General features: G+C 41.6%; 1 long non-coding RNA gene and 1 gene segment (V, D, J or C); both read right to left on the reverse strand.

Annotated features, from left to right (window-relative positions):
* Positions 1 to 9,666: 9,666 nt before the first annotated feature.
* Positions 9,667 to 17,425, reverse strand: LOC137065364 (uncharacterized). The gene is made up of 3 exons (XR_010901629.1): positions 16,701 to 17,425; positions 12,713 to 12,772; positions 9,667 to 9,921 (listed from the first exon to the last, which is right to left on the reverse strand). It is a non-coding gene; the product is annotated as an uncharacterized lncRNA (long non-coding RNA).
* Positions 17,426 to 21,450: 4,025 nt separating this feature from the next.
* LOC137064367 (immunoglobulin lambda constant 7-like) lies at positions 21,451 to 23,213 on the reverse strand. The segment is given in 3 exon segments: positions 21,451 to 21,801; positions 22,916 to 22,967; positions 23,178 to 23,213. Coding segments are annotated over 3 exon segments (411 nt in total).
* Between the last annotated feature and the right edge of the window lie 900 nt (positions 23,214 to 24,113).

Here is a 24,113-nt window from a genome sequence, read left to right on the forward strand (position 1 = left end):
ACATTTTTTGTTTTTTGTAATAGGTCTGAAATGACAAGGAGGTCGCTTCCCGCAATAGAAAGTCAATGGATACGGTTGGTCCCCCCCCCCCCCCCCCCCCGGTGGGCGTGGCTTTCATATTATGACGTATGTCGCTCTGTCTCTATAGCTAATATAAATTTTACATAATAATAATATATATTAATAAGTTGTAAATTGTATTTTGGATGCCTTATCTGTAATTTGTGTTGAAAAAAAATCCTTAAAATATAAGTATTGGTTTTAGATTAGATTAGATTTAGATTAGAAAAAAAATAGATTGCAGTAAAATAACATATGCAATAACATAATCTGTAATTAGTTAAAATGAGAATTTACATTTTATAGATTAATCTCTTTTGTTATAACATCTGTGCACTGAATTTTTATGGATTTTTCTCTACATTTTTTTGTTCATGTTTTTATTTAAATTCCCAGTCATTGCATGATTTGCATGTGCTGTACTTTATTTGTACCATTTTTGTTTTATTGGCATACCGGTATTTTTATTTATCTGTTTAGAATTTTTTTCTTATTATTAATGAGAGCTTTAATTGTAGTCTTCTAGAATTATCTCAAGGGTTTCAATTTACATTATCTCTACTAAAAATGAAAAAGCTGTTATCATGTAACTTTTCTGTTGTTGTTCCAAACTTGTATGACTTTGTTAGACATTCGAGTTAATGTTTCTTATTCACCATTCACTTTCTTTTGTTCAAAAAAGTGAGTAGTGTATAAGGAACATTATGCTTAATATCTCCTGACTTAAGGTTAACATTAACACCTCCCTTTGTGTTTAACAAAGGAAAGTCAGACAGATTTAGATTGGAATAATGCAAGGGTGAGTAAATGACAGATTTTTCTTTTTTTGTGAACTTACCTCTATCATATTGCTTTTTATATTGTGTGAATAAATACAATGACTGACAAATGTTGTGTGTAGTATAAATTATTAGTACTACATATGTTTATGTAGTTTAATAAAATGGGAAACAAACAGAGGTAAGGCCTACAGGTAAGGTGAAATGTAAAAAGCGTTATTAATAAGCTGAATATAAAGATTGACAGAATTATTATAACGTGTGATTAGCCTTGACAAATTATACAGAGATCTAAAAAGACCACAATATATTTTTCTTACTGTAGTTATAATATTGTTTTTATATTAAAGATAACAGTAAAAACAAAAAAACATTTTGATTACAGCATGTGTGAAGTGAAGAACCAGTTTGAATGTGGTGCGTTTCTACAACATTGGAAGGAGATGGACGTGGTAGGTGACAAAAACGTTATAAACACATTTTTGCCATGTTGGAAGGAGAGGATATGGTAAGGTGATAAAAAACGTTATAAATATGTTTCTGCAACGTTGTAAGTAGACGCGGTAACGTGATAAAGACGTTTCTGCAACGTTACAAGGAGACGTGGCAACGTGATAAAGACGTTATAAGAACGTTTCTGCAACGTTGTGAAAAAACGTATTTTTAACGTGAAAAAAAACCCGACATCTGTCGTATTAAATACGTCGGATAAAAACGTTATCGCGACCTTTTCACAACATGAAAAAAAACGTTTTTACAACGTTGCTGTGTTTGCTGGGCAGGTGGAAGAAATCAAACACTAATCAAATAACAAGAGGGAGGAATCAGACAGAGACACGAGCACATGGCCCAAAAGAACAAAACACCACATGTGCTACACGAGACAGGACAGGATGTGGCGCTCACTCCAGATTCTGCTTTATTAACTCTTAAAAAGACTATTTTGAAACACCTCTTCCTAATATATGGGGGATTCTTAGACTATGGGCACTCTCATGTTCTTTGGTCATATATTTTTTTTAATACTATTTTGGACAGAATTTTTCATTCCTTGTCAAGCTAACAATAAAACCACCTTAAAAAAAATCACTTCCTCTTTATTATGATTTTTATACTGAAAGTAAAATCTATGTCGAGAGTGTGTGAGTGTGTTCTGAGCACAAGCTGTTGTAAATCCTGCCCACTTCTTTGCATTGTCAGCACATGCTTCAGTCTGAGAGTGTTTATAGTGCTGTGAGTTTAACACTTCATGACTGAGAGCAGAACAGAACACAATCTTCATCATCACACAAGACACAAGAACAACAATGAACACCATCATCATCTTCATCTGGACGCTCACTCTGTTCGCTCAAGGTTTGGATTAATTTTTTTTTTAACAATTATTAATTCTTTAAAAATGTCAAATACTTATCATTTGTTTTCTTTCAGAGTGTAGAGGACAGATCACAGTAACTCAGAGTCCATCAATAACAGCTCAACCAGGACAAGACGTCAGAATAAACTGTAAAATTAGTAGCAGTGTTGGCTGCTGTTGTGGAGGAACTGCATGTCTCAGCTGGTATCTACAAAAATCCGGAGAAGCTCCTAAACTCCTTATTTATGGAGCAAATGAACGGCAGTCAGGAACTCCATCTAGATTCAGTGGCAGTGGATCTGGCAGTGATTTCACTTTGACCATCAGTGGAGTCCAGACTGAAGATACAGGAGATTATTACTGTCAGAGTTATCACAGTGGTCCAGTGTTCACACAGTGATAAAGAGTCGTACAAAAACCTGTGTCAGTCAGACGTCACAGTGACTGCACTGATACAGCTGAGAGATACTGCAGCTGCTGATGGACCATCACACACAACACAATACAAAAATAAAAATATAACACAATAATAATATTATAAGAAAACGAACAATAGAAAGAAAATATTGAGCTAGTTCTGTCATGAACCTCTAGATGGCGCCGGTCTTTGACTCGTTTAGAAGCGATCGCATCATCATCTACAGAGCAGCTGATTGGTTAACTGCGTCGGGCTGAAACTAGAAAAACACACTTGTGTCGGGTGTGTGATGAGGTCCAAACAGTATATTGTATAAAAAATACATATAAGTGTACTTAATAGACAATATTAAATGAAATACTTAAATGATGACATAAAATGAACAGATTAGATGGACCTGTAAGAAGATAATAATAAATGTATTAACATTAACCCCTAGAGGTCGTCCTACTTTTGAGAAAGTTCTGCAGCGCCACCTGGTGTTACAGCGAGTCCATCTCCAGAGCACTGATCACACACACCTTCAGCTCATCATCACCGCAATCACTGCCAGCACTGAAGCTCACACTCACTCTCAGTCACTGTCCGGTCTCGTTCACACCTCAAGCTTATGCTAACCTCAAGGACTCTTCCACGATACTCCAACTCTCCAGTGTGTCTCCTTGTTCTGTCTCCAGTGTGTCTCCTCGTTCTGTCTCCGGTGTGTCTCCTCATTCTGTCTCCGGTGTGTCTCCTCATTCTGTCTCCAGTGTGTCTCCTCATTCTGTCTCCAGTGTGTCTCCTTGTTCTGTCTCCAGTGTGTCTCCTCGTTCTGTCTCCAGTGTGTCTCCTCGTTCTGTCTCCAGTGTGTCTCCTTGTTCTGTCTCCAGTGTGTCTCCTCGTTCTGTCTCCAGTGTGTCTCCTCGTTCTGTCTCCAGTGTGTCTCCTCGTTCTGTCTCCAGTGTGTCTCCTCGTTCTGTCTCCAGTGTGTCTCCTCGTTCTGTCTCCGGTGTGTCTCGTTCTGTCTCCAGTGTGTCTCCTCGTTCTGTCTCCAGTGTGTCTCCTCGTTCTGTCTCCAGTGTGTCTCCTCGTTCTGTCTCCAGTGTGTCTCCTCGTTCTGTCTCCAGTGTGTCTCCTTGTTCTGTCTCCAGTGTGTCTCCTCGTTCTGTCTCCAGTGTGTCTCCTCATTCTGTCTCCAGTGTGTCTCCTCGTTCTGTCTCCAGTGTGTCTCCTCATTCTGTCTCCAGTGTGTCTCCTCGTTCTGTCTCCAGTGTGTCTCCACGTTCTGTCTCCAGTGTGTCTCCTCGTTCTGTCTCCAGTGTGTCTCCTTGTTCTGTCTCCAGTGTGTCTCCTCGTTCTGTCTCCAGTGTGTCTCCTCGTTCTGTCTCCAGTGTGTCTCCTCATTCTGTCTCCAGTGTGTCTCCTTGTTCTGTCTCCAGTGTGTCTCCTCGTTCTGTCTCCAGTGTGTCTCCTTGTTCTGTCTCCAGTGTGTCTCCTCGTTCTGTCTCCAGTGTGTCTCCTCATTCTGTCTCCAGTGTGTCTCCTCGTTCTGTCTCCGGTGTGTCTCCTCGTTCTGTCTCCAGTGTGTCTCCTCGTTCTGTCTCCAGTGTGTCTCCTCGTTCTGTCTCCAGTGTGTCTCCTCATTCTGTCTCCAGTGTGTCTCCTCGTTCTGTCTCCAGTGTGTCTCCTCATTCTGTCTCCAGTGTGTCTCCTCGTTCTGTCTCCGGTGTGTCTCCTCGTTCTGTCTCCGGTGTGTCTCCTCGTTCTGTCTCCAGTGTGTCTCCTCGTTCTGTCTCCAGTGTGTCTCCTCATTCTGTCTCCAGTGTGTCTCCTCGTTCTGTCTCCGGTGTGTCTCCTCGTTCTGTCTCCAGTGTGTCTCCTCGTTCTGTCTCCAGTGTGTCTCCTCGTTCTGTCTCCGGTGTGTCTCCTCGTTCTGTCTCCAGTGTGTCTCCTCATTCTGTCTCCAGTGTGTCTCCTTGTTCTGTCTCCAGTGTGTCTCCTCGTTCTGTCTCCAGTGTGTCTCCTCGTTCTGTCTCCAGTGTGTCTCCTCATTCTGTCTCCAGTGTGTCTCCTTGTTCTGTCTCCAGTGTGTCTCCTCGTTCTGTCTCCAGTGTGTCTCCTCGTTCTGTCTCCAGTGTGTCTCCTCATTCTGTCTCCAGTGTGTCTCCTCGTTCTGTCTCCAGTGTGTCTCCTCGTTCTGTCTCCAGTGTGTCTCCTCGTTCTGTCTCCAGTGTGTCTCCTCATTCTGTCTCCAGTGTGTCTCCTTGTTCTGTCTCCAGTGTGTCTCCTCGTTCTGTCTCCGGTGTGTCTCCTCGTTCTGTCTCCGGTGTGTCTCCTCGTTCTGTCTCCAGTGTGTCTCCTCGTTCTGTCTCCAGTGTGTCTCCTCGTTCTGTGTCCAGTGTGTCTCCTCGTTCTGTCTCCAGTGTGTCTCCTCGTTCTGTCTCCAGTGTGTCTCCTCGTTCTGTCTCCGGTGTGTCTCCTCGTTCTGTCTCCGGTGTGTGTCCTCGTTCTGTCTCCGGTGTGTGTCCTCGTTCTGTCTCCAGTGTGTCTCCTCGTTCTGTCTCCAGTGTGTCTCCTCGTTCTGTCTCCAGTGTGTCTCCTCGTTCTGTCTCCGGTGTGTCTCCTCGTTCTGTCTCCGGTGTGTCTCCTCGTTCTGTCTCCGGTGTGTCTCCTCGTTCTGTCTCCAGTGTGTCTCCTCGTTCTGTCTCCGGTGTGTCTCCTCGTTCTGTCTCCGGTGTGTCTCCTCGTTCTGTCTCCAGTGTGTCTCCTCGTTCTGTCTCCAGTGTGTCTCCTCGTTCTGTCTCCAGTGTGTCTCCTCGTTCTGTCTCCAGTGTGTCTCCTCGTTTTGTCTCCAGTGTGTCTCCTCGTTCTGTCTCCAGTGTGTCTCCTCGTTCTGTCTCCAGTGTGTGTCCTCGTTCTGTCTCCGGTGTGTCTCCTCGTTCTGTCTCCAGTGTGTCTCCTCGTTCTGTCTCCAGTGTGTGTCCTCGTTCTGTCTCCGGTGTGTCTCCTCGTTCTGTCTCTAGTGTGTCTCCACGTTCTGTCTCCAGTGTGTCTCCTCGTTCTGTCTCCAGTGTGTCTCCTCGTTTTGTCTCCAGTGTGTCTCCTCGTTCTGTCTCCAGTGTGTCTCCTCGTTCTGTCTCCGGTGTGTCTCCTCGTTCTGTCTCCAGTGTGTCTCCTCGTTCTGTCTCCGGTGTCTCCTCGTTCTGTCTCCGGTGTCTCCTCGTTCTGTCTCCAGTGTGTCTCCTCGTTCTGTCTCCGGTGTGTCTCCTCGTTCTGCCTCCGCTGTGTCTCCTCGTTCTGCCTCCAGTGTGTCTCCTCGTTCTGTCTCCAGTGTGTCTCCTCGTTCTGCCTCCGCTGTGTCTCCTCGTTCTGTCTCCGGTGTGTCTCCTCGTTCTGTCTCCAGTGTGTCTCCTCGTTCTGTCTCCAGTGTGTCTCCTCGTTCTGTCTCCGGTGTGTCTCCTCGTTCTGTCTCCGGTGTGTCTCCTCGTTCTGTCTCCAGTGTGTCTCCTCGTTTTGTCTCCAGTGTGTCTCCTCATTCTGTCTCTAACGTCTCCTACGCTCCAATCCTCTGATCTCCATCACCATCTGCAAGCAAGTCTAGTATTACCCATGATCCTCTGCATTAATCTGAACTCACCTGAACCGCTCACTACTTGGGGTCCGTTCTTCATACCTCGCTTAATACATCTGAGATGATTTGACAGATCCCAGATCTAATCGTGATAACTGATCTCTGGCTAATATGGTTCTTTGAACGATTTTGCAGATTGGATTAAAATATCTAGATTAAGTTATCTGAGATAACTGCTCGTGCCTGTGTTCCCTGAAGAGGGCAGTGTCGTGGCAGATTCTAAGTTCTTGAGTGCCTTCAATTCTTTAAAGAAATTCTCTCAGAGTCGAAGTTCCAGGTCTCAGAAGAAATTAACTTTATTGTTGGGACAACAAAGTGAGATGCAGCTGTTCATCTGACTCTTTCATGGTAAAGCTTAATTTCTTATATTCTTTTCTTATCACCTTTTATCCAATTAGCGCCCTTTTCTTTTTGGCTCCACCTTTCAGTTTCGCCACAATTATACGCAAACTTTGTCACGTACCATATTTATTTGTGGAAAATCCCCAGCTTTCTTATTTTTTAAAAAAACACTTATATAACCGTTTCCCAGCAATATATACCAGTAATATGACAGTTTCCCAGCGCTTCCCGCCAGTTTTTCCCATACAACCAATTTAATATCTCTTGTTTCTCACGCCTTGATGTTTTTGACGAGCGACAGACCTTGAAATTTGGTACACAGCCGAGGCCCGCTTATACTGCAGCTAAGGCCTAGTGAGGCCTACTAAGGCCTAGTGAAAATGAATTTCTTCTACACATCCCCCCTTTGGGACTTAGTCTGAGTCCCACACCTATTCCCTCATACCTGGAGTATGTCCCCATAAATTCAGCCTTCTTTCAGTTAGTCTGTCTATGGCTAATGATCAGCCATTCCTGCCTTTATTCCAACAGACCTCCTTTATGTGAACATACTCCAGCTGGACAATGAGACCAAACATCTCCCCTCTGTTTTAGCTAGAAGGGAGTAAAAGATCCCATTTCCCTAACTAATACAGTCATGGGGAGCTTGATTGTGACGAATCATTCGATAAATCAGTGCACTATATTCATTTCAGTGATATACAATTTCACAGCTTCATTAATTCAGTGGATTAACATTTTCAGTGATTATATCATAAATGTATTAGCTACATATATCCCTCGATGCCAGAGGAACTCTCAGACGCTTCCGGTGGTCTGGAGCGCTATCTGGGTTGCTCCACCGTTGCCAGGTGTACTCCGGCCCAGCCTAAAGTGCTACCTGGTGTTGGGGCTGACAGCGGGTTTTTAAACCTCCAGTAGAGTCTAGCCCAGTTGCTAAGCACTGAGGTGCTCGTCGATCCCTCCTTCTTTGTTCTCATGGGATTTCACAACACACTTTAAACTGCAGTAAATGTAAAAAGTCTCCCCTTTTCTATGCATATATGTGTATATGTATATATAGTGATTATAAAACCTTTCTAAACATTCCCTTTTATTCTGGTTGCATCATCTCGTACCACGGATAATGACCTGCTTCAGACCCTTAGTCGTCCCCTCTCTAACACAATTTTAAGAATAAATGCGTATATGAATAACAGATAAAAGTAATAAATGATAATAAGTATATAATATGGGAAGGAGGAATTTTCTCAAAAATAACAAACAGAACCCCTCCTATCTTTTCTTCCTATTCTACCCTCTTTAGTAAAAATGTTCTGCTTCACCCAAATTAAAGTACAGAGTGGGATTAACTCCCTGATTCTTGAAGAACACAGTTTCAAAGAAAATAAAATGAACATAACACTCTCCTCCCCTTACATCACCTCTGGTCTTTACAGAAACTCATCCAGCTCATCTAATCCCGGGCCTATCGGATAGATTCCAGAGCTAGTGCCAATGTCCACTCCTGATCTTTTTACTGATATGTTGACCATCTGCTTGGCAGCGGCATTGGCCATCATTGATCTGAGAAAGGGCATAACACAACAAAACACCAAAACAAAAGCACCAAATCCTATTGCTAATATTACTCCCACCTGTATTAACCAGTCCTTCCAAGAACCAAGTAATGAGTCAAACCACTCTCCAACTTTTCGCTGGCTGCCTGCATTTTCTGCAACCTCTTGTCTGAGTTCCTTCAATTTCTTCATGGCTCTAGTAAATGATCCGTCTGGGGCTGTATTATTCGGAATAAAAGTGCAGCAATCAGCTCCAAACATTACGCACACTCCTCCTTTTTCGGCCAATAACCAATTCAACGCCTGTCTATTCTGCCAGGTCATTTTGCTCGTATACTTTAGCTGATGTCCCAATGCGTCTAGGGCCTGATCCGTATGATTAATAAACCTCTGTTGATTATAGTAAATGTAATTTATCCACTCAACGTTTTTATTCGGGGTTATCCATACGAGTATAGATTCAAATCCTGAGGCTACTTCACTTCTCGCTTTGTACTTATGAGGTATTCCTCTTGGCTGTCCTACAGCGTCTATTTTTACATTGGGATCTGGTTCATATGCTCTTTTTGCTCTGTGGCCTTCAACAGGAGGCTTACTAGGTTGTTCTAGCGTTATTTCCTTGTCTGTGTCCCACTCTACAATCCCCACTTCTTGGGCCAATCTTACTCTTATGCATAACCCCCTCCACCCTATAGGTAAGGTTGGTCTTAGTTTCCTTCCTCCACATATCCAAAAATAATCCGCTACTGCCTCACTCTGATCTTCCAATGGTTCAATTAGTGGAAAATGTAAAGTTGCATTGTCACAGTCTTCATGATTTTGGATCACTTCCATCTTTTTGTTTATGGTTGCAGTTGCATATATTATGCTGGTGGACTTATACACGTATGGATCCCCATACATATCTTGATCCAGATGCCAGATTATTGTGCATTTGCCTCTAAACCTTCCTACATTTATATGCCCTTCAGTTCTATTGTAGCACTCATATTCCAACGATGGATCCATTATGTAATTCTGTGGTGTCTCCCTTTTTCGCGGGTCTATTCTAACATCTAGCTTTTGACACTCATCTCCCCATCCTGCCTGGTAATAAAATTTCTGGTAGTTTGAATTCCCCAGCATAGTCAGACATTCCGCTGGGCAGTATGGGACATTCTTTCTAGCTTTTTTGCAGTACCTTGAGTAAAATTTGGCACAATGCTTACTATCATATTGATTTGGTAGTACTGTTAACTTTTGCAATGGTGATGGCGCACAAAGCATACAACTTTCTTGGTTCACCTGTTTGGTAGTGTACTCCGCCCACTTGTACCAGTCGTTATGATGCGCAATGTCCAACAGTTTTTCTTGTTTTAAGTCTATGTCCTCTTCATATCCTATCTCAGTGTAATTATCTTCCGCATCTCTACCCCATCCCCAAGATCTCTTCTTAATGTGTTTGGGTGCAACATTACCTTGTTCTTGCTCAGTCACACTAGGATGAATCACTCCAGTTAAGGTCAGGTATGTCAATGTCTCTGAAGTCGGTCTCTGGGAGGTCAATGTCTGGGAACTCAATGTCCTGTAAGTCGAGCGTGGAGAATTCTTCATGTTGTGGTGACCTGCTTGTTGAAGGTCTCGGCTCTGGGGAATGATCTCTTGGGAGCCCTGGGTCTGAGGAAGGCACTGTAGCAAATGTATCAACAGCATGAACAGTGCTAGTGTCTCTCTCACCTTCCTGTTCCGTGTCCACTGGGAGGGGTGTCCCATCCTGTGTCTGCACTTCATCTCTTGCTTCAGTTCTTTCAGCAACCCTAGAATGAGGTTCATCAGCATCATTATTTTCTCCTGCAGACACTGTATCCACTCCATGTTCTTCCTGGACATCTTGTTCTATCTCTTCCCCGTCCCCCTCTGCACCATCCACCTGTTCTTCCCTTCTTCTTTGTCTTAGTCTCGGTACTCTGGTGCAGTGATTCAGATGGTACCATGTGGTGCTACCTTCTACCTGTACTGCTGTTGGGGTCGCTCTTACTACAGTGTATGGTCCTTCCCGTCTTGGCTCATTCCACCTTCTTCTAAAGACTCTCAAGTACACCTGATCTCCTGGAGTTACAGGGCAAGGTGCCTCTTCTTCTTCCCTAGTTCCCCTGCTCTGCTCCTGTGTGTAAATGGCCTCATGTATGTTAGTTAGCTGTCTTATGTATGTTCTTAGCTCATTTTGGAGCTGTTCCAGGGGCGGTCCTTCGTATGGTCCTCTTAAATGAGGAGCTGGCATGGGTCTACCTGTTAGCATCTCATGTGGGGTTAGATTAGTTATTCTACTTGTTTGCATACGGTAACTCATTAGAGCAAGGGGTAGAGCCTCGACCCAATTCAGCTTGGTGTCGGCGCAAATTTTGTTAATTTTGGCCTTCAGAGTTCCGTTAACCCTTTCAACGATACCCTGACTCGTTGGCCTATAAACGCAGCCTAGCCTTTGTTTTATTCTTAATTGTTGTAAAACTGTCTTGACTGCCCTTTGGATGAATGCTGAGCCATTGTCTGAACTGATTTGGGATGGTATGCCAAATCTCGGGATCACTTCTCTGGTCAGAAACTTGATGACTGTTTGAGCTCCCTGATCGGCTGAGGGCTCCGCCTCTACCCATCTACTAAATCGATCAATAATCACCAGCATATATCGTTTTCCTCTTACTGACTTTATCATGTCAACATAATCTAGTACCAAGTGTTTAAATGGTCCTTCTGGAACAGGAATTGAGCCAATTGGTGTTGTGGTGCCTTTTCTTACATTGTTTTGGGCACAAATTTCGCATTCACTTAAAAATTCATCAATTCGTTGTTGTAGGTATGGTGACCAAAATCCTTGTCGTTTAATTTTTCTGATAATCTCCCCCCTTGCGCAATGGTCAAATCCATGCGCATCTGTTATTAGGATTGTCAATAATTGATTTGGGGCTATCATATATCCCTCATGGGAGCGATAAATCCCATTGACATCTCTTGTTGCCCCCCTTTGCTGCCATAAAGCTATTTCATATGGTGTTGCTCTATTCTGCATGTCTTTTATACTGTCCATAGTAGGAATAGGTTGAATCAAAACTGAGGGTGCCATTACAGCAAGTTGGCATCCTGAAGCCTGCTTAGCATGCAGATCAGCAGCATTATTTCCTTTGATGACAAAATCATTGCCTTTCTTGTGGGCTTGGCATTTAACTATAGCCAATTTTGTTGGGTACATCATTGCTGAAATCAATTTAATAATCTGGTCTCCATGTTGAATTGGAGTTCCATCACTCTTTTTAAATCCTCTCTGTTTCCATACTGCTCCAAATAAATGGCATACTCCATGTGCGTATGCAGAGTCAGTGTAAATGTTAGCTGTCTGATTTTTTGCTAGTAAGCATGCTTCAGTTAGGGCTCTCAGTTCTGCCAATTGTGCCGAGCACGGTTGGTCACAATGCTGCACCACAACTGGAACAAATGAGTCACCCTCCCTTTTAACTACAGCAAAACCAGCATGGTTCCCCAGATGATCTCTAAAGCATGAACCATCAACAAAATAATCTACTTCTGCATCTGTAATTGGGGTTGACTCTAAATCTGGTCTCAGGCGTGTAAATGCTAGGGAATCTGTTATACATTCATGTGGTTTTCCTTCACCTTCTAAAGGGAGGTAGTTTGCTGGGTTTACTGTTGAACATTTCTTTATGGTGACATCCGGGTACGTTAGTAAGGCAGAGTATGTTAAACTTCTTGCTTGGGTTAGTACAAACCTTCCTCTCTCCAGCAGTTCAGCTACTTTGTGATGTGTGTATATTATGACTGGATAGCCCATTGTCACAGAGGATGCCTTGTCATATCCAAAATATACGGCAGCCACTCCTTGTTGATAGCAAGGTGGATAGCCTTGAGCTACACTATCCAATTTTGTGCTATAGTAAGCGATTGGCTGCTTTTTTCTTCCACTGCATGTTTCTTGCATCAGGACAGCGGATGCAAAGCCATCTTTTCTGTTTGCTACAAATAAATGAAAAGGCTTTTCATAATTTGGGGTAGCCAGTGCAGGAGCTGTTTGCAACTCCTTTTTTAATGTTTCGAAGGCTACCAAGGCTTCGGCATCCCATGTTAACTTTTCTCTAAGATTTTGCTGGCCTGTTTGTTTCATCAAGGCCCTTAGGGGAGCTGTTTTAATGGCATAATCTTCTATCCAATCTGCACTAAATCCTGTCATTCCCAAGAATGTCATCATTTGTCCTACTGTTTGAGGTTGTGGTGCTTTACTTATACCTTCTAATTGGCTAGGAGAAATTGACTTTGTCTCATGTGCAATAATCCTTCCCAGGTATTCAACCTGTGGTAAACAATATTGTAACTTTTCTTTTGAGGCTTTATGGCCTCCTTCTGCCAATTTGGTAAGCACCTTAATGGAATCTTGATGACATTGCTCTAAAGTCGTTGAGCATATTAACAAATCATCTACATACTGTATCAGTGTGCTATCCAGCCTCAAATCTTCCAAATCCATCTTTAACACCTGGTTAAATACATGAGGGGAGTGTCTGAACCCTTGTGGGACCCGCGTGTATGTGTATTTTTTACCTTGATAGGTGAAGGAAAAAAGGTATCTGCTCTCTTCCGCCAATGGAATGCTGAAGAAAGCTGATGTGAGATCAATGACAGTAAAATAGTTAGCAGCAGGTGGAACATTTGTCAACAATGTATGAGGATTTGGAACTTCCGCTGGCCAATCCTCTACTACTTCATTAACTGCTCTTAAATCATGTACCAATCTCCACTTATCCTTATTTGCTTTTTCTACTGGCAAAATGGGAGTATTACAATAACTGTCTGTCTCAATCAACACTCCTGCTCTTATCAATCCTTCTATTGTCTTCCTAATGCCCTCTACTGCTTCTGCTTTTAATGGATATTGTTGTTTTCTGGGTAATACTGCTCCTGGCTTCGTTCTTATTGTAATTGCACTTGCAGACTTTACTAACCCTACATCTGTGTCATGCTTTGCCCATAATTTTGATGGGACTTTCTGTTCCATCTCCTGTATTAGTTCTTCAAATTTTGATTTCATAGATTTCTTTTCTGAAGTACTTTTTGCTTCTCTACTGTTCTTTTCTTCATCCATTACTACTTTCGGTGTACCTTCCATAACTGTATGGCATAAAATTTTTAAGTACGTTACATCTGGTGTTTGATGAATGTAAGGATTCTCTGTAGCCTCCCACTCCTTTTCCTTAGCTTCTTTCATCATTGGCCCTAAATCTCTAGCCTGTCCTCCTTCTTTTACGTATAGAGTGACATGTGGGGTTGATCCTCCTATTTTAAACCATTTTCTTGTGAAATCACATTCCTCTATTTGCAGTGCTGCTCCCATTGGTCCTACTACTAAATAGTGTGAAGTTAGGGATATCTGTTGCTTGTCTGTGTGTTCTAGCCAGTCTTTTTCTAATTCAGGGTTTCTTGTTGGATCATATATCATTGTGCAATGAAACTCAGTCTTTGGTTCTTCTGGGTTCCTCAGCTGTTCTTTTATATATCTCCCCCATTTACGTAATGTGTTTTCTACCCCTTCCTTTAAATCCCCTATCCAAAATATATTTGCTTGTGGTCCTATGGGGTTGTCTTCTTGTGTGACAGTCATTTGTTTTACTGCTCTATTGTCAATGTATATTCCTTCAGGGGAGCACCAAATTTGCAGATTTAACTTGCATATTGCGTCTCTTCCTAGCAGGTTGACTGGTGTCTGTTCTGATATTAGGATTGGAATTCTTACTTCAGAGTCTTTTACTTTTATGCTGACTGGAGCCGTCATTGGAACCAATTGTGTTTGTCCCGAGAATCCTACTGTCTTGACATATTTTCCAGACTTGGGGAGGTGAGAGGCGTATTCTGGGCTCAGACAACTGAAGGTGGCTCCTGTATCAAGCATCATTGGTGTTGCTTTGTCCTCTATTATCACCTGCATCATTGGTTCTTGATCAGCATTGCTAGATATTATTGGCAGCTGATTCCTCCCCGTAGGATTCTCTGGGCACCTCTAGTATCCCACCTCTGGACCACGCCATGGGTTGACTGGTCCTTGGACTTGCATTTGCTGGTTTTGTGCTTGGTTCATTAGTTGCATTTCTTGTGGCCATGGGTTAGTGGGACAGTTTTTCTTGATGTGTCCTGGTTGATTACATCCCCAGCAAAATCCTGATGGATTATTCATTCGCTGTTGATAGTTGTTGTTCTGTCTTCCTCTTCCTCTTCCTCGCTGTTGTTGCTGTTGCTGTGGGTTATATCCACTGTTTCTTTGTTCTGGCACATAAATGACAATCGGTGTATTTGGCTGTTGCACATTGCTTGATGTTGTATTCAGCTGTGTAGATGGGGGTGTCATCAGCTGGACAGGTGCCGCTGTCGGTACAGCTGCTGGTGCTGGTGTCATTGTTGTATTTTGGACTGGTGTCATAAGCTGGGGTGGTGCCACTGATGCTTGTGTGGGCACTCCTGGGGCATTTACTGCTGCCATTATTGCTGAATCATCACTGTCTCTTATTGTTGTCTGTCCTCGCTTCTTTTTTGTTGTCAGTTCTTCAAGTTGGAGTTGTGCCAGTCTCCTCTGAAGCTCTCTCTCTTGATTCTTTAACTTCTGTTCACTTTTCCTGTATTGTTCCACAGCATGAGTCACATGATCGCAGAATTCTTTCGTTGTCTTGGAGTTCAATCCCACTACATCTTCCAGCTTTCCTTTTACCATCGGTGGCATAGCTTCCACTATGGCGTTCCTGAACAGTGCAGTCATTATTGGATCTTGTTCCGGGTCTCTTTCTAAGTCTTGTTTCCATCTTCTTAATTGGCGCTGGACATAGGTAGTGGGATTTTCTGCCTCCCCCAAAGGTTCTCCTTTCAGGAGCTTGGGGTCCATTTGTGCTGGGTACATGTCTCTCAGGGTTCTCCACATCCTGGCACGGCATCTGTCCAACGGAAGGGCATCAAGCCCTGTTTGTTCAACGGCCGCACGCAGTCCCGTTTCCATAAGGATTTCATTTGTTCTGGCTCCCCCCACGCTTCTTGCCAACAGTGCCTTGATATCTCCAATGGCCAATATCTTTCCCATTGTTTCCTCTTCCACCTGCCTGATCCATCTTCCTGCTCCCTCATGTATGTCTGGCAGTCGGGCTATCAAGCCTTCAAGATCTTGTCCTGCCCATGGAATATACTCTCCTTGTCGTCCTTTAATAAGGATTGGGCACTGTACAGCTTCTTCTTCTAGGTGTTCCTCGTGAATTTCCCTTTCTTCCATCGTAGCACTTGGTGGTCTGGTTCTTAGAGTGGCATCTCCTGTTACAGCGCTTGATGGTCTGTTTCTTAGTGTAGTGCCTCTTCTCCAGCGCATCTCAGGTTCCGCATTCTCTAGCAACAGCGTTCCAGAAACTCGCTTGTATTCTCGGGAAGGGCTGCTGGAATGAGATCGTGATTTAGGTGACTTTTTCTTGCTCATTTTGTTCAGGCTCTTCCGCATTTCTTCGGTTTCTTGCAGTATTTGTTTTCTTATCTCTTCAGCTTCCTCCCTCATCAGCTCTAGTTCCTCCGCCCGTCCATCTTTGAATGCTTCTTGCACTATTTCATTCACTTCTGTTGCTGCAGTGTTTAGTGTAAGCTCTCTCAGTGCTTGGTTTGCATAACGGTATGGGTCTTCTGCTGTCCAGCTTGTGGTGCCTCCCCCTCCTCCATTCTTTTTCTCTGAAAGTCCTTTTTTCAATTGTACTGGGGCTTCCCTTCCCTTTTTATCATGGAACTGGTCCAAGTAGCTTCCTCTCATTTCCTGGCCACTGGCCATGGACAGTTCACTCCTTCTTGTGAGGGAATCATCTCTCACTCCTGGAGGTTCCATCTCATTATGTTCTCTGTCTTCCCTATAGTATAGTCTGGTCTGATTTCCTGCTATTCCCCCTTCTTCTGACTCTTCTTCAACTGTCATTTGTCCTGTCACATGCAGCTGAGCATCTATCAATGGCAGTTGCTTAGTAGTGGCTGGATATAGTGGTGCATATGGGGGTGGTCTCTCCTCTCTCACTACCTCCTTTTTTCCTTTCATCATCTCACTTTTCTTTTCCTTATTCAGCTTCACCCCCCAATCTCTAAATAATTTAAGAACTTCCTGTTCCTTCATTCTTTTTCCCTCCCTTTTTTTAGTCTTATCATGGGCCTTGTGGTTTTTTATTAGAGCCTCCATTTCTCTGCACATGGGCAGATCAAATGTTCCCTCTGCCGGCCATTTTGTGTTTAACTTTTTGGTCCTTTTTTCCCACTTTCTGGATAAGTTTCTGATCGTATCTCTGCATATTGGGTATTGTGTTATTATTTGTTCTACAGGGGTTTCTTCTTTTTGTGACGTCGAAGCCATTGTCTTAAGGTTACTTTGTTACTCTTTCTCAAGGAGCTTGATTCTGTTTTGATGTTGAAATTGATTAATCAATTAACCAATTAATCATTCAATCTTATCAGCTCTGCTGTTCTGATCTCAAAATAGTAGCCTTTTAGCCTTGGGGTTTCGTATGTATTTCAAAACTGCTTTTATCTGTACCTCAGTCAATGGCTTCGATGACACACCTTCCAGCTCTAGCCAATTGTCGTTGTTGCGCTTCCAAAGAATATCTTCCCCCAAGCAGATCAGTTCAAAGTCCCAGAGCTCGTTCTCATCAACCTTCCGACCCCTCAATGTAACTCCTCCTGCCCAATATGAATAGGTAAGGCATGGGGTTAGTTTAGTATCAAATCCTCCAACTATTGTTATTGAAATTTGCAATTCATTTCTCATGCATTTTATAAAATCCAATGGCTCAAACACTTCAATCAGGGCTTCCCTTTCATGTTGTTTTAAAATCTTTCTCCCTCTGCATCCTCTCCTACTCTTTTTCTTTTCCCTCTTGGTATCCATTCTCTTATGACTTAGGCTGAGCTTCTGCTTCTCCCTCAGTGTTATGCGTTTCAACCAGTAGGTGGTGTATGTGTTCTGGGTTGCCTCTAAAAATTACCAACACTGCCAATCTGTCAAGTGTCCAATTTGTAGTGGGGAGGGGTCTAACCCCTCCTTCTCTTCTGTGTTCACAGAGGATGTCACTCTCCCACTCTACTGGTCTCGCCCATGGGCTCACTCTGATGTAGATGTTTTTTAGCACAGTTGCTCCTCCCAGACCTTTAGGCCAGCGCTGCCTTGCTTTCAGTTTCAAATATGGGACAAACACTGGAGGCAACTTCAACTCTGTCTCTGTCAGCAATATCTCTAAGAGAAGCACTCTCGTGGAGCAGAACTGGTTTAGGAATGCTCCCAAATTTTTCAAATTTATTTGTTTCTTAATCTCCTCATGCCAGTCTATTTGAGGCCATTCACTTTCAATTTGTTTTATGTTTGTAATCTTTGTGAGACTTTGCAAAAGCTCATCCTTCTTTTCACTTGTTAAGACTCCTCTCTGTCCTTCAGCATTCACATACTCATGCTCTAACCAAAAATGCCTTTTAATTCCTTTTGACTCAATTAGTGCTTTCTGGTAATTTTGGTATTGTCTCTGCTCTATTTCTCTCCTTCTATATCTTTCCCTATTGTTACTGCCCACCTCATCACACATACTGGAAAAAGACAGAATTTCACTGTACCTCAGCACACACTATACTTCCTCTGGTACACTTATCTTCCGTATTCAAACAATCACATGCTCATTCACACCTCACATTCACACACCCGGGTTTTCAGACACACTTTTTCTAATTTATAATATTTTAATGGCTTTTGGGAGGGCAAAAAGATATTTCATTCTCCTATTTTCTTCTCAACAGTGGCTGTGTCTCTCTATCTGGATCACAGCGTTTGCAAGTTGGAGAATGTCCAAACAGACAGCAAAGCCAATTTCTAGGGATATTTTTAGTTTTTTCGATTCTTTTTACAAATATTATTTCTTTTTGCTTTTCGTTCTTATCTTTCATTTGTACTCACTTAGCCCCCTTTTTTAATTCAAAGGGTACCATGCAGAGGCATACTGCCAATGCCCATGCAACAGTTTTGTGGGAGTTAGGCTAATTTCTCCTGTTTTTCTATTCAGTCTGGGTCTCCAAGACGGAACACTAAAAGCTACTACAATTGTCTGTCCTTCAGTTAAATGTGAATTTATACCAGCAGTTGCAAACACAGACAATATAGCTGGGTCTGACAACAACAATTGTTTGATTTTCTGTTCTTTATGCCTTCCCAACAGCCTTATACAGCAGCGCGCTCCCACTGGAGCAAACAAATATATCTTATTCCACACAGTCCCCTCCAGTCCTAACCTCTGCTCCTCTGATGTGATTGGAACAACTCTTTTCCACGGCACACAAACTTGTCCAATCATGTATTCCCACAAAACCCTTAGCTTATGTACAAAGCAATTTTAAATACAATTAGACACTTCTGTAATTTTCCTCTTATTCTACAGATTATATACATACAATTTACACTTCTTTATCTATCTTCTTCTTTGAATTCACTTCACTTTTACAACACTCTCCCTATCCTGACAGCTCAGGCGCTTCTCGTCTGGCTCAATCAAACTTGGATCACTTCCCAGACAAGTGCACCCTTACAGACACACACACATACATACACACACACATCTGCTTCTTCTGCAGATGAGCACAAAGCACTTCTTGCTTGTGCTGAATGCACCTCTTGCATTCATTCAAACGCACTTCTTGCGTTTGTTTTCACACAGCACTTCTTGCATGTGTTGAATGCACTTCTTGCATTCAGACGCACTTCTTGCGTCTACTTTTACTTCACACAGCACTTCTTGCATGTGTTAGTCTACGCATGCGCTTTCTCTAAGACCTGGAAATTACTTCTGTCTTTTCTCACATTATTCATGTGTTTCAAACATTTATTCAGTAATAATTAATTATAGGTTCGTTTAGTAAGGCAACAGGTATTTACCCAAGGCAGCGGCTCACAAGGGACCACACAAAACAAAATATAAGCAAAATTGCTTACCTTGTATTTGTTTGGCGCGCCTTTTGTTTTGTGAGGCCTCGTGCCAGCCCGCCACGGGCTTCAACCCAGCCCTTTCCTGCTCCTGGCAATTGGATCGCCAAATTATGTCGTGGCAGATTCTAAGTTCTTGAGTGCCTTCAATTCTTTAAAGAAATTCTCTCAGAGTCGAAGTTCCAGGTCTCAGAAGAAATTAACTTTATTGTTGGGACAACAAAGTGAGATGCAGCTGTTCATCTGACTCTTTCATGGTAAAGCTTAATTTCTTATATTCTTTTCTTATCACCTTTTATCCAATTAGCGCCCTTTTCTTTTTGGCTCCACCTTTCAGTTTCGCCACAATTATACGCAAACTTTGTCACGTACCATATTTATTTGTGGAAAATCCCCAGCTTTCTTATTTTTTAAAAAAACACTTATATAACCGTTTCCCAGCAATATATACCAGTAATATGACAGTTTCCCAGCGCTTCCCGCCAGTTTTTCCCATACAACCAATTTAATATCTCTTGTTTCTCACGCCTTGATGTTTTTGACGAGCGACAGACCTTGAAATTTGGTACACAGCCGAGGCCCGCTTATACTGCAGCTAAGGCCTAGTGAGGCCTACTAAGGCCTAGTGAAAATGAATTTCTTCTACAGCAGATGATTGATCCTCGAAACCACGATCAGCAGCGATTGGCTGGCGTCAAGACAACGCAATGACATCATATTATTAAAAAAGCCACCTGGAAAAAAACTTGACAAATTAAAAAAAGAAAAAACACGATTTCTGGACCTTTATAAGGAAACAGACAAACGAACAAACCAACATAAAAGTTCCATTAATTAAATGTTTTGATGAACACCCTTCCCAATTATTTATATTCACGATTTTGTAGTGTTTGTACGTCCTTTATATTTAATTTCAATGTTGTAATTTCATTTTTAATTCAATTTGAAGCAGATTTGTTACGTGGCAGTATTAATTAAAGTTTCTTAACAGTTAAGATCAAATGATCAGCATCTCTTGAGCTGCATCAGCCATCCCATAATATCCGTCATCACTCACATTAATGCACGACGCAGACTAACTGCACAATGTGTGTAAACCTCCAATACAACTATAAAGAAATTATTCCATCACAATTCACAAATAAATCTCTCAATCAAGTGACTGTGTCTATAGGATTATACGCAACTTTTACACAACATTATAATATTATTTTCAAATAAACTTTTATATTATCATTATTATTAATACAATTATTATTGAACTGTTGATATTAAAGCAGTGGCTGGGACAGATTTTAAGGATCAGCTCAAGATGCATCTAATCCTGTTTACATGAAATAAGCCGTTGCTATGACAGCAAGTCCAGGATGAGCGTCAAAGAACCAAACAATCGGAGATCGCCAACAATCAAATCCAGCGAACTGAGTTAGCCACGAACGAACAACGGACCCCTGGTTCTTCAATAAACGCTGATATTAGTCCATCATCTGTACACTTTAAACACGGAAATATCAACCTCAACCAAAATGATGGTTTGGATCAAAACTCAACATTGTATCAATGTCACCATGATATCAGGAACAACACAATCACACACAACACTGATCACAGCACACACACTAATAACACTATATCATTACAATCAACATCAATCTGTGTTTATGAAGAGAATGAGTCAGTGTTTTAATATGATCATCATGTTTTAGGTGTAATATATGATCCCTGTCAATCAAACTGAACAGACTGCATTCAGTCACTTCTGCTGTCTGGACGAGATGCTTTCCATTTGACCACAGAAAGATTTACATTCTTACACAATTACTGTCACAACGGCTGATTCTAGATTTGAGATCATGTTTTTAATGATTTGTATGATATTTTTATATATTATAGTTCAGCCCCTTCTGTAAATGTAAATGTGTAGCAGAAGTGAAAGTGGTCTGTTCCAGTCCAGATCCTGTAACCAATCAAAGAGTGAGACTGAAAATCCCATTTGCATTGTCAGGGTGGAGTGATTGTGATCCTCTCAGAATAGAGCAGCTCTGTCTCCAGAGACCATGTTCAAACCCCAAGAGCTTTATTTGACATTTACTGCTACATCAACCTTCTGAAAAGCACCTGCATCTTCATCTGTTAGTTGAATGATGTTGTCAGACACAAAGTGAACTTGTTGAGAAGCTTTATTGAATGTTGCAGCAAACACAGCAGATTGAAAGATCACACAGTGCTTTGACACACGCGAGCTCTCTTTCAGTATTGAGTTGTAAATCACTACAGCTGCAGCACTAGACTCATGTGAATCCTGCCTGACACAGGACACTCAGATACGGCTCATCTTCAGGAGAGAAACATCAGCACTCAGAGCTCTTGTGGAACGAGACCTCATGAGGAGGAGCTCCATCATGTGTTACTCTGCAGACGTACACCTCTCCCTCTTCCCAGCGTGCTTTGCTGAGGGTCAGGACGCTACTGCGGCTGTAGCGGCCATCGTCCTGCTGGCTCTCTGCGCTGGTCAGAACCCCCTCGGTGACCTCTGACCCGTCCAGTGTCCAGCTCACCAGCGCCCCCTGTGGAGAGTAAGAGCTGAGCAGGCAGAGCAGTGCGGCTGAGTCTCCAGAGATCTGCAGAGAAGAGGGCGGCAGCAGAGACACTGAGGGCTTCACTGTGGGACCAGCTGCAGGAGACAAACACAACACATTCACAAACACAAAGAACACACACTGCACTTTCATTCACAGCATTTCAACAGCAGGACAAATCACACTCACAATCTGATCCTTCATGTCCTTCAACATCACTACAGCTGATATATATATATATATATACAATATACAAACGACACAATCACTATATACATTTACATCAAACCTCATCAATCAAACTGAACATTGTAATACACCGACTGATTTCATTACAGCAGTTTTTAACTCAGAACATAAAGTTCTTACATTTTACTGAGATATTCAACTCAATTTCAAACAGAATTAAAAGTCACACATAAATTGTGTTTGTATTATAAAGCACTGAATTATAATCACAACATGAGCAAAAGAGATTCAGTATCATTGACTGAACGACAGAAAGTACAACATTTACATTCTGATGTCAAATCTCTTTTCTCCATGTATGATATCTACAATAAAAGATGAACTATATATGAACTCAGTGTAGAAATAAATGAAGGAAAACAAACCTGTAATAAACTCAATAAACTCATAGTGAGACGCTTTATGGAAATATGTTTAGATTTTGTTGTTGAAAGGAATAATGCCGTTCTTCTGAATGTATAAACATGACAATATCATTGATTCAGATTAAATAATTATTACACAATATCAGAAACACTTAAAGCCTTTATACACAATGCATTATAAAAGTATTTAATGCATTAATTATGAATTGTTATACACATTATAATGCATGTATGAGCTCATGAATAATTGTAACCACAGTTATAACACATTATAATATTATCTATTCATTGTTACACCTTTAGAAATTATAATACATTAAAACTCACGACAAACAACCAATTTCAGACGCAACAAGGAATTTGCAAATATTATAATGCATTTTAACTTTGGCTACAATTATTTATGAAAAGATATAAGGCATTATAATCTCCATTATGAATATCTTTATAATGCATTATACATAAAGGCTTCAAGTAAAGTTTCAGCACAATATCTAATAATCATTATCATTAATAAATGTTGTTCTTGTTTCGACTGTAAAACACTTTCTGAAATCTAAACTGTATTTTTAAATAAGGAATTAAAAAGACTTACATTTAATCACCAGTTTGGTTCCTCCACCGAATGTCCACCACAGTGATACAATCTAATGAAACGCTCGTACAAAAACCTCTATTCCACTCGAGTGAACACACACTCCAGCAGAGAGAGAGAAACAACACTTCAACACACTGATATTAGAAGCTCCTCAGCTCTTCTCAACACTCACTCATTCAGATTGACTCAATGATTTCTGATATAACACTGTTTAAAGAAATATATTTGATGAGCTGTGACCTCTGAGGTGACCTTTGACCTCTTTGATCATGGATGATGTTGTGGAGTTTCTCATAATGATGCTTCTGTTCTTCATATGCAGCTCAATCTTCAGGATTGACAAAAAAACCTGCAGCTTCAGACTTCAATCTTCAGTGAAAATCTGCTCAAATCATGAGTTTATTGAATATTATAGCCAAAGTCAATAGAAAGTGTCAACAATGGAAATAGAAAAGGTATTTTGCATGTTCTCCACAGTCAAGCATGTTTTCATATTCAAGGTCTGTTATAAAAGTATCTGGACTGGTTATGAATCTCCACACAAGATCATGAAACGTGAACAAGCTCTAATATGTCTCCATCTTTAACAGCCTGTTTCTTCTCCATCTGATGATTTCAGACACACATGAGGCTTCATGATAGATGGAGTGACACCATGAACTCTGATTAGAGATTCACAATCAGTCCTGATACTTTCTGAACAGACTCATGATTCATGATCTGACTTTAGTGATGGCGGTTCATCTAGTGGAAGTGTAGCAGTGATGATGGTCACATGACTGAATATGGACACAGAGATGGACGTTCATCTGCACATCCTCAGTGTCTCAGGAGTCACAATACAAATAAAACTACTGAACTAACTCAAATAACATTAGTCAGAATGGAAATGATCATTGTGTAACTCTAGTGTGTGTGAGTGTGTTCTGAGCACAAGCTGTTGTAAATCCTGACCACTTCTTTGCATTGTCAGCACATGCTTCAGTCTGAGAGTGTTTATAGTGCTGTGAGTTTAACACTTCATGACTGAGAGCAGAACAGAACACAATCTTCATCATCACACAAGACACAAGAACAACAATGAACACCATCATCATCTTCATCTGGACTCTCACTTGGTTTGCTCAAGGTTTGGATACAATTTTTTTTTAACAATTATTAATTATATAAAAATGTCAAATACTTATCATTTCTG

This window comes from Pseudorasbora parva, chromosome 25, assembly GCF_024679245.1.
Source record: "Pseudorasbora parva isolate DD20220531a chromosome 25, ASM2467924v1, whole genome shotgun sequence".
Taxonomy (NCBI): Eukaryota; Metazoa; Chordata; class Actinopteri; order Cypriniformes; family Gobionidae; genus Pseudorasbora; species Pseudorasbora parva.